Genomic DNA, 10,830 nt, shown 5'->3' with positions numbered 1-10,830 from the left:
GGCTACTGTAAAACTGTATGTGCATATTTGGCTTATTCGGCAGTACAAAACCACTTGATGAAAACCAGTTGTATAAGTAGATTTAAAATTGTGGCCCATTATGCACCAGAAAGAACAGTTTTGTGTCAGTAATATTTATGGCTATTTATGACAAGTAGAAGGAACCCGTGTGTGTGTGTGTGTGTGTGTGTGTGCGCGCGCACACACACACACACACACACCTGCAAGTGCTCCAAATGACTGTAAGAAAAAACTCCCCATGCTAGGATAACAATGACAGCAGCAGCAGATACAATTTAAGATCACAGGTCTGTGTGATGCACTTTCCTGCAGTCCATCACCAAATTCCTCCTCCTCCCCAGTTGTAATCTGGTAGAAGTAGTAAGCCTGGGTGAAGGGAAAGTATCATGGAGAGAGCTTCACCTTTGGGAAGAAACATGTATGAATATCTGCTGCCACTTTAATTTGCAGTCCCAGCTGTTGTGTTAGATGTGATAGTGTCTTACACACACTTGGAAGACAGGGTTACCACCATAGGTCAAAGTGCAGAATCAGACGATATAAGTGGGGGTGTTTTTGGGGGTGTGGTATTTTCAGTCAAGGCTTGCACGCCTGCCATGCAAACAGTCAGGTATTCATCCACACAAGAGCAATTGATGAGAGTATTGAGCAGCCTTTACTATCCCTTTACACTGGTATTGCTTTGGTAGTTAAGTATCAGACTTTCTCTTCTTCCCTCAGCCCACTTTAGCTGCAACAAAAGAGCAGACAAGATCTCTTTATTGGTTATTTGTTTACTAGTATCAGGCAAATGTAACAGCTTATAGAGGGGAGAGTTCAGTAGCTCTTGGTCCATATGTTGTATCCAGACAATCTGTAATCACAGGAGTGATTCCATCAACAGCCAGAATTCATTACATATTGGTAGACAAATTCTGAATGAGCCTTCAGTTTTTCTAACTTGGTAAAAAGTAGGGTTTATGTAAATACACTGTCCTTCAAATTTAGGAGCCCTGTTTGCACAAACACAAGGTTCCAAAAGCCATTGTACAGCCGTTTTGTTAGTTCAGGCCCTCCCTCCAATATATGGAAAATGGCAGGGATGAGAACTGAGTGCAGTTGTGCTCTCCCCCTCTCATACCCTTGCAACTGTATGAGGGTGAATACCAAAATAGTGCCATGACAACATCTAGAAAGGCTCCACACACTAATTTAAAACATGTATAGAAAGATAGTGTCTTTTTATTCTAATCTTAAACACGGCTGTTTACACTGGTGGTGGTGGTGGTGGGAGAAATCCAGTCGCAGTTGTCAGCTTAGCAAGAGCCTGTTTAAGGATGTATAGAGTAGTTCGGATCATCCTTTTTTCAACCACTTCTGAACGACAGAGCAAGGGAGTATAAACATACTGGGCAATATACATATATGTTCCTACCAAATTCTGCAATGGTCTTCTGCTTGCACAACAGGACTCCCCCTCCCATCGGTTCCAGAAAGTTGGGGACCCTCTGGAATAAATATTGCAGAGAAAGCAGGAGTCTTGGGAATGTGTAAAATGTTGAATGCCATCCAGCATATATAAATTCAAAGAATTAAAATTAAAATGGAACGGGGGAGAAAGACTATGCCAATCTTAGTAGTCACTTAAATTTTTATTCATCTTTGTGGGAATAAGGAAAGAGCGCATACATTTTATTTATACAATATTTCACAATCACTTATCCAGAATGGGGGTTATTTTCTTTTTAAATACTTGCCAAAAAATAGCAAGAGCAATTTGACAGTAGTACAACCACCTGTGCCAAGAACACTGACAAGTACAGAGTAAAGCTAAAATAATTGCTTACCAATATCTTGAGAGGTAACATCTTATATGGACTGAGTGTGCATTTAAAAAAAACCAAAACGTACTGCTGGTTGAGTATCTTGAGGTAAATGGTGTTCCAACAAGGATACTATCATTGTTTGCTCATAATCCTGTACATAGCTTTCTGCATCTTATACCAAATATTCCTAATAAAAATGCATTAAAAAGGTTAAAAAGAGAAAACTGGAAAAAGGTCAACCAATCAAGTCACCTCACTTTGTTAAACTACAATCAGCAATTTATTCTGTAGAACTGTAGTATGAACAATATTTATTACTACTACATCTGATTACACCTTAGTTATGCAAGAGCTATTCCACATGGATTTCGCTATCAAAGAAGGTATAATGTTGTGTATTTTAATCCAGACTCATTTTCAGAATACCACCATGAATGAGAACGCTAGGTCAAAGAACTCCAACAATTACGAGGCACAATCTGTTCCGAAATGCTAAGTTATATTTAGTAGGAACTGTACAAAGAGTAGTCATGCATCATGTGATATAAGTTCTTAGCATCTAACACAAACTGAAAAGGTATTGCAGGGTTTAGACTTCTGAGTTGATCACAAAACTGGCTAATCAGTTAAATTCTGTGGCAATTATATGGCAGCCAACTAAGTAGATACAGGCAAACCAAAGACAACTGAAAGCTTGAGCCATAGCCCTAGCTTTTCTTCACAAGTCAAAAATACAAGGTAAACCACCCGAGCTGGCCAGATCCACACACGCTACATGTATGGTTCAAATACAAGAAGCAACAATGGTCACAATATCTGCCAGAAACCAGAGCATCCTAGCTCAGCCTTTCTCTCTCTTAATATGTGGCTTTATTTGTGGGTCTTGGCTTAAGCATTTTAAAACTTGCCCACCTCTACATTTTCCGCATAAGTTGGAAACAAAAATGTTGAGGTTCTCTGCAATATCTTAAATATGGATCTACAGTTTGGTGAATTTTAGCAATTTCACAGATTCTACCAAAATAGCTTTTAAAAAGTAAGATATTTTTCTTGAACAATTAATTCATGATAATTCTCTAAAAATCTGAATAAAGGTACTTATTGGGGGATTTCAAAAGTCATTTTTTAAAAAAAAGGATGGAGACATTACCCCATTTGATTGTCAAGTTCTGATGATTTTCCCTATATGACCTGCAAACGGAAATGCATTAGCAAAAAATACACAAGAGAAAAGTTGCCACCTGGCTCAGGGATCATATTGATGGAAATTAGTGTTTGATGGAAAGCTGCTCTATTAAAAATTGGAGTAGATTCTCCAAAACAAACATGGCAACTGTGTTTTAAAATTGTTATTGTATTTACATGTTTCTGGATAATCACCAATACACAGTTCCTACATTGTCCTAATATCTGTCCATTTGGATATTTTCAGGCAAGACTTCTTAAGTTGTTATATCAAGCCCTAAAATCAGAAGCAAGCACATAATTTACCTTAGTCCAAATAATAATAATAATTCAAAGTCCCTCTGTCAACAAAGAAAAATAGCAATTGTGCCCAACAGTATTTTTAACCCAATCAGACCATGGGGTTCTTACGGCTACAGAAAAAAAAGATAAATCAAAAAAACCTCTGGGTGGTATGCCAGTTACACACAAAACAACTCTGCTATTACTGCTCTTCCTAGCAAGTTTGGTGATCAAAATTTTGTTAATAAATAATTCTTATTTGTTCCCAGAGATTTGGTACATAAGAAAACACTGTGGCTTAAATAAATAACTGTTACAAGAACATTCACAGTGAACTTCTGATTGTGACATTAAAAAACACTATTTAAAAGTCTAATGCACCTGACCAGAATCTCGTAACACTGGCTACTGTTGGTTCTGTACTTTAGTTTTAGACAGTTAACTTACTTTGGCCTGTGTACATGTAGCTGATCAAATAACTCTAGTGTATTATTACTTTTGAGAAGTACTTTGGCACCAGTCTACCTGCTGCCCAGTTACTAGAGTTTTCTTTTTTTATGGTAAGGCTTAACTTCTTAAATGCCTATAACGCTTGAATACAGTAGTTTAAATTTAAAGTTGTAGGGTTGTTTTTTCTAGACTGTGCTACATTGTAATCTCTACAGAAATAATTGCATTTGATGGCAAGCGTATTTTGAGAGCGAATGTGTAACTTATTTTTAATTTAGTGACTACAGGGCAAACCTATGCATCACAGAAAAATACTACTCTGACAAGTCGGCACCAAAAATCAAGTGTTGTGAAGCTGCAAAAGGCAACACATGAAGAGTGAAGAGTTCTGGGTAATGAAGCTTCCTGAGGTGATCCTGAAACAGTGATACAGAAGGTGCTGTATCCTGTTTAGTGAAACAGAAAATACACTAGGCAGAACATTAACATACATAGATTGGAAAAAAATCTTCCTTAAAAAGAATTAAAATTAAGAGCTTTCCAGTGCCATAGCTCACATAAAAATTTAATTTTTAAGTCATGCTTAAATCTTTAAAATATTGTCACACAGCAAACCTAAATAATATTTAGTAAAATAAATGTATGCAATATTTTGGGAAGTGGAGGTAAAATAAAGCTTTAAACTAAAAATCGGGGAATTTGCCATTTCAAACAATACTTTTTTATACACAAGCTAGAACACAGAAAGGCTAATACCACTGTTTTAGGAATGGCCATTGTCTGTTGGCATGAAGCACAGCTTACCATCTTTTTATTAAAAAAAACACCCCACTGTGAATCTGTAATACATATTTTACAAAATTCAGATCAATCAATTATTTCAGTTTTGTTAGTGTTGTCAATTTAGCATAGGTGGAACTGAGGTATACCTTGTTGAGGGAGGTTAAGTAATGCTTGGAAGCCTTTTTGCTAGATCCCACGTTGATTACATAGAACAGCAGCACACTAAACATTCACAAGCTGTGTCATATTGGCATTACAATAGTCATTTATATAAACACAACAGCAAATGCAATAAAAACAAGTTACCCTTTTTTCTTAAATCTGAAATGAAATGTTTGATTTAAAAAAAATAGCAGTAGTTCATTTTAAGGAATTAGTGTCTCTGACATATTAAGAAATACAATGTCAGCTTTTAAAATCTTTCACCAGCCAGGATAGGTCCATGTTCTTCAAATAAGTTCCTGAAAGATCACCTTGCCGTATTCTCAGTCCCACGTCCTTCTGGCATATGCAAGGAATGCAGTAAGTCTCCTGGATTCATGTCTGGAGTAGGGCAAGGAGGCGTCTTCCTACTCACACTCCAAAGACAAACTTACCATTCCATAATTTCACACGGAGAAAACTGTTGAGCAGAAACAGGCCCGTTAGCTTAGCAGCTCCAGTTCAGAGTCTGATGGGTAAAGATGTGTGACCATTGTAGCTATCATAGACTGGATTCTTTGGGAGGAAAGTCTACATTTGTCACCATGGTGACCACAGTCACAATGTCCTCTGTTGTTATAATGTTTGTTAGTCTTTGCATCTGAATAATCCTTTCCTCTACACAGCCTGCTGATAATCGAGCTTCTGCATCATGATCCCAACACTCTTCTATTGTTTCACAGAGCATTGCCATTCCCTAAAAAGGAAGGTGTATAAATTACATTAAATACAAAGTAATCATCATCAACAACATATTTAGAATGGAAACATTCAATTTTTGACGTAAGCTGTCAAGCATGTGATAATCTTAGAAGAAACTTGAATCCCTCTTATAGTAACACACACTTGTTTAAAAACAAAGTTAATAACCTCCCATTCGGAGAACTCTTAAAACATTTTGTACATGAGGCTGCTCTTGAAGATGGCTTGGAAACTGCCTAATTCTGCAGCCAGCATTTGGATTGGGGAGGCAGAAAGTGTATTACACCTGTTCTCCCTTATGTGCATGCACTTGCTACCAATTAACCAGGTGTCCAAGTCAAGATCATGGTTATCAACTTTTAACATTCTAAAGGAGAAAAATCCTGTGAAATCACTATACATAAACATTACTACCAGTATTAATGGCAACTTGCAATGAAGTAACACTGCAAGCCAATTTTCATTCAATAAACTTTCTTGCAAACTGGCTGAGCCACGAGTTTTTGCGCTCTGAGACGAGACAATTTTTTACAATTTTAAACATCTGAAGTATACAGTACTACAAAATGTTTCACTTTTTTAAATGATCGTTCTTACAGGCTCTTTTATAAATCTGTGATTTATACTACACACAGAGAAGCAAGACCAACAGTTGTGGTTGCTTCTGCATAACATAGTTTACCTTTGCATCACACCAATTTGAAACACCAATAGGATCTGGCAGAAGATAGTCACAATGTAATCCCATAGAAATCAACTGGATCAACGTTAATTGTGACAAAGCCCCATTCATTACTTTTAAAATGCTCAATTTATGCTCAATTGTGCCCATGATTTCCCCCCTGAACTTCAATAAACATGTTAAACAGCTGAATATGTTACTGCCTCCAAATAAACACCTGAAAGATGGTAAAACTTTTTAAACATCCCTTGGTCTAAACTTTTCCAAAAATATAGTCCGGTACCCTGAATCTTACTTTCTCTATAGATTTTTTAAAACAACATTTCTGCAGGTGAAATTTCATTTAATTACAAATGGAAGCTTCAATATTACCCTGCAAGTTTGATCATATTACTTACAGCATGCTTCTGCCAACACTCTCGCAAAACAGGCCTCTTCTTTTTATGTACTACAACCTCCTGCATATCTTCAAGGGAGGGATGCTGGCCCACCTCTTCCTCAAAAGGCAACATGTACTCATCCACAGGTCCTGTATTTTAAAAAAGATAAACTGTTAGGTAAATTACATTTAAACATCTTTCTTCCATGCTGCTTAGGGTAGAATATCAGGCTAAAAGTTGGCAACATGCCCATGGCTGTTCATTGAGCCTAATGAATCTCCCATGGTTCATGCACCCATCTTCTACAGAATGTGGGGTTCAATTCACAATTTCAGTTAAGCTTCTATTATCAGTAAAATACAGACAAGTAAAGATGTTCCATCCAAATGCTTGCATGTGGGGATTTAAAAATTGTGGTATGGGGAATCCCCATATTCTAGAAGCACATCTTGTGCAACAACTTGAGGTCAGTGGTTCTTTAAGTTTGTCCTTTTAGGGCATAGCCATTGCACTTCAGTACACAATATCCCCAAAGAACAGTCAGTTTGCTCTCCAAGCATTAAAAACTGCAGAGGGTAACATGCCATGCCAGGATGTATTTATAAGGGTAACAACTCACTCCAATGTTCAGTTGAAGTTAGTTACAAACCCAAATACATTTTATTCTTGCCTTGACATGTTTGATCAGTTTGGGTTGATGGCTTAGGGCTTACTCTGAGTTCATTCACACATGTTCAGATATCCATTTTAATGAATGGGTGGCCATCTCAACACTCTGCTTTTGCAAGATATCTACAAATACCCTTTGGAAAACCACTTCTGCTCCCTTCTGTAAGGTGAATTCACCTTGCTTCAACCCTGCATTCTGTAATTATATGTAAGATTATCTGCTCCACTCCCACATTGCTGAAAGGCTGCAGAAAAGAGTAGAAACAGATTGCACTACAGTCTGCTTCAACAGCGAGAATTTGATTAAGCTATTACTTGCTCCTGGTAACCTCCTACATGGGTAGATTTCAAGATGAGTGGGCTGTTTGCTGACTCCGGTCAGATGCTGTTTTCTGGGTTCTGTACCAACACTCATGGACAGTTTTGCTTTAATTTCTCTTTATATGTATCCAGCGGAAAGAATATGAGCTTAGAACATTTCATGTGTGTATAACGCACATACATATTACTTACCGTCTGATGCAGTACATCGCGATGCAAGTTCCCACAGGACTAGTCCCATGGCATACATGTCTATTCTCAAAAACGCATCCCGCTGGAAGTTTATGGCACCTTCTAACACTTCTGGAGCCATATATCTTCGGGTTCCAACCTTGAAAATAAATAATCACTAGATGTTAGGGTCACAACCGTATGTTATTCAGGTTTCAAAATCTGCTAACATCCAGCATGTGTTCTAGGGAAATTTTTAAACATCGTTAATTGCCATTTGAATGGAAATTACGTAAAGCTCTGAAGTCTTTCATTTTACTTTGGAATAGCTCACATTCTAAACCAAATGAAAATTCAATAACATTTCTTAACAAGTAAGCTGTCCAGAATATTGCATACTAAAAGAGCATTATTATTATTTTTTATGTTTCAGTAGCCATCAGCATTCTTTCAAAATGGCTAATAAAGGAATTAAGAGATACGAGAACTATTGGCAAAGGTGTGTGCTCCATCCTGCCCCAAAAGTTACATAAATCTATGTTTTAGATCTCTTTCAGGCTTCATAAGAGGAAGGAGAACCATGTCTGAAAGCAAACTAACAGTTTAAATTTCCCTACTTGGTATTACTGTATATACTTGAGTATAAGCTGACCCAAATATAAGCCGAAGCACCTAGTTTTAGCACAAAAAACTGGGAAAACTTATTGATTCAAGTATAAGCTGGTTCACCACACCACAAACCTGGTGGTGGTGGCAGTGGCGGAGGGAGAACAAGCAGCCCGAAAGGGCTGCTTTCGGGCTGCTTGTTCCTCCTCCGCTGCCGACAGCGGCAAAGGCAAGGGAAGAGGAAACAGCAGCCTTTCGAGCTGCTTGTCCCTCTGCTGCTGCCTCTGCCACTGGCAAGAGCAGGCATAGGAGCCGCGGTTGCGAAAGGCGGGACCCATCCCTCCGCTGCCGCCTCACTCAAGTGTAAGCCGAGGGGGGCTTTTTCAGCATAAAAATGTGCTGGAAAAGTCGGCTTCTACTAGAGTATATACGGTAGTTTCTCTGCAGTGTTAAAGTGCTCGTATCAATGATTACTATGCCACATTTTATCACGAGAAAGCATTCAAAACTGATATGATAGACCTAGTCTGATTTTCATAACAACAAGTCTACAAGCCTCCTCCCTCTCATGGAAAACTCCAGAAAATATGGCAATTTATTTCAATCCCAAAAAGAATCACAATTCTTTAAACTTTAAACTTACCTGACCATGTGTGTCACCTGCCGACTTCCCAGCCTCAAATTTTAAAGCAAGGCCGAAGTCAGCAATACAAGCTGTAAGATTATTTTTCAACAACACATTCTTGCTTTTGATGTCCCTTGAAAAAAAGAAAACATGCACCAATATAAAAATTGCTACATAATCATAAAGCTTAAAAATACCTTGCTGAACAACCCCTGCATATTTTTGAACCTCAGCTTAGATTTACTCATTAAGTGTAACTATCATCAGGGGCTCACAAATATTGGCTTTTACAAAGCTGTAAGCAGTGATCACCAGCAACCCTTGGGCCTTCTGAGAAGAAAGGCTGTTTGCTCTTAAGGTGCATCTCTCTGCTACAGCCCGTTCAAAATCCTAATGGGAAGGGAAACAAATCATTCCACCATTCCACTACAGAGAATTGAGTAGAGGGCAGAAAGGAGAGGCAGTTTCTCTCCTAACCATTTAATATGAATTGGGGAGAGGATCCTGAACTCACGTTCATTTCATGCCATAGTCACGGTTTGTTCTTTTTAAAAGATTGCTTTCATTGGGCCAAGTAAAGGAATAGTAATGGTGTAAGAACTACCACAAGCCACTTCAGAGAGGTTTTTCAGTTTGCTAACTTTACTTCACAAGCTTCACAAATCTGGGGCAGAAAGCTGGAGTTTCAGACTTTTTCTCTATTTGTGATCCTGCAAGGAGGCATGGGAAAACTAAAACCTGAACTCTCCTTGCTGTTGGGCACAACTCAACACAGGTAAACAATTATTTTTGTATTCTTCCTAAGCCCTAGTCTTGAACTGAAGGGGTGAAGGCACCTGCTGTTTTTAGCAGTAACATACGCAGTCATATAATTAGAGAGTAACAAGTTTTCTTGCCCTTCAATGCCACAAGCATCTCCATGAGAAATACATTCATCCATCAAAACTAATATTGGTGTCTAGTGTATTGTTCCACTGCTTATGTAATGGAAAAGTGGCTTTTCATAGTGTAAGTATCACTATAATAGTATTTAAGAGAAATAAATGTGTCAGATGGCACTTTTAAACTCACTTTTTAGAGTGGGGCGGGGGGCGGGGTGTCGCTTTTAGCCAGTGGACTTCATTCCCTCAGATCCACACACATTTCCCTCTCCAGGCAAGCAAGCGGCACCACCAAGGTTCAAGGACATGTTCTAGCCTGGCCAGAGCACTCCAGGAGGGCAGGACTAGCCGCCTGAGAAACAGTTTCTACGCAAATGCAATTCTGGTTCAAAATGCAGCATAAGGGGTCTCTATAGTATAGTGTATTTTAAAATGGGGTTTCAGAGTTTTTAGGGGTTTTTGAATGTTTTGCGTAGTTTTGTAGTTTTTCAATTTCATTGTTCTGCATGGGACAATGACAATAAAGATATCGTATATTGTATCGTATAGTGAAGGCCCTGTGGGAGAGATGAGCTTAGGAGAATCCTGTGGACCAGATAAAGCGGGGGGGGGGGGGGCACATTTGGGTCCTGGCCCTGAGGTTCTCCTCTTCTTTTAGAACCATATTTATAAAGTAGTGGCCTGAAGGTTTTTTTTATGTGAAACCCTACCCCATCAGATGCGGTTGGAATTAGGTAAGTGAGATGGAAATTATACTATTTTAGTTGTTTTTATTTTAATTATTTTATTTTAATGATGATTTTATCGTTTTAACTTGTTTTTTATTTTCACCGTAATGAGTATTTCGCACACTACAGTTGTAAATAAATGATCTATAAACTGTCAAAATAAATATTATTAATTAAATTTGGCAACCAACATACAAATGTTGCTTTTCGTAACTCTAAACATGAGATACTTCTTACAGTCATGCAATCACATAAAATAATACAACTACTGGACCTCTAAAGGATTGTGAAGTTAATTTATTCTGTTTACATTTAAGATGCAGTGACAGTTCAGCTGG

At 38.1% G+C, this 10,830-nt stretch overlaps 2 protein-coding genes across 3 annotated transcripts in view; both read right to left on the bottom strand.

The window, feature by feature from the left end:
• The window catches only part of KIF5C (kinesin family member 5C), a 326,400-nt gene that overhangs the window by 289,896 nt on the left and 25,674 nt on the right, over nucleotides 1–10,830 (bottom strand). The window lies entirely within an intron of this gene.
• ACVR2A (activin A receptor type 2A) overlaps nucleotides 4,563–10,830 on the bottom strand; it is a 50,641-nt gene continuing 44,373 nt past the window's right edge. For both annotated transcript variants that reach the window (XM_081167694.1, XM_081167695.1), the window contains 4 exons: nucleotides 8,902–9,016; nucleotides 7,674–7,812; nucleotides 6,510–6,640; nucleotides 4,563–5,424 (listed from right to left, as the gene is read on the bottom strand). In XM_081167694.1, coding sequence (XP_081023820.1) covers nucleotides 5,230–5,424; nucleotides 6,510–6,640; nucleotides 7,674–7,812; nucleotides 8,902–9,016 — 580 coding nt within the window. In that variant the 3' untranslated portion in view covers nucleotides 4,563–5,229. The remainder of the gene's footprint in view (nucleotides 5,425–6,509; nucleotides 6,641–7,673; nucleotides 7,813–8,901; nucleotides 9,017–10,830) is intronic.

Source organism: Podarcis bocagei (genome assembly GCF_964188305.1).
Source record: "Podarcis bocagei genome assembly, chromosome: 1".
Taxonomy (NCBI): domain Eukaryota; kingdom Metazoa; phylum Chordata; class Lepidosauria; order Squamata; family Lacertidae; genus Podarcis; species Podarcis bocagei.
Note: the sequence above shows the minus strand (reverse complement) of the source record. Positions and strands in the feature narration are given on the sequence as shown.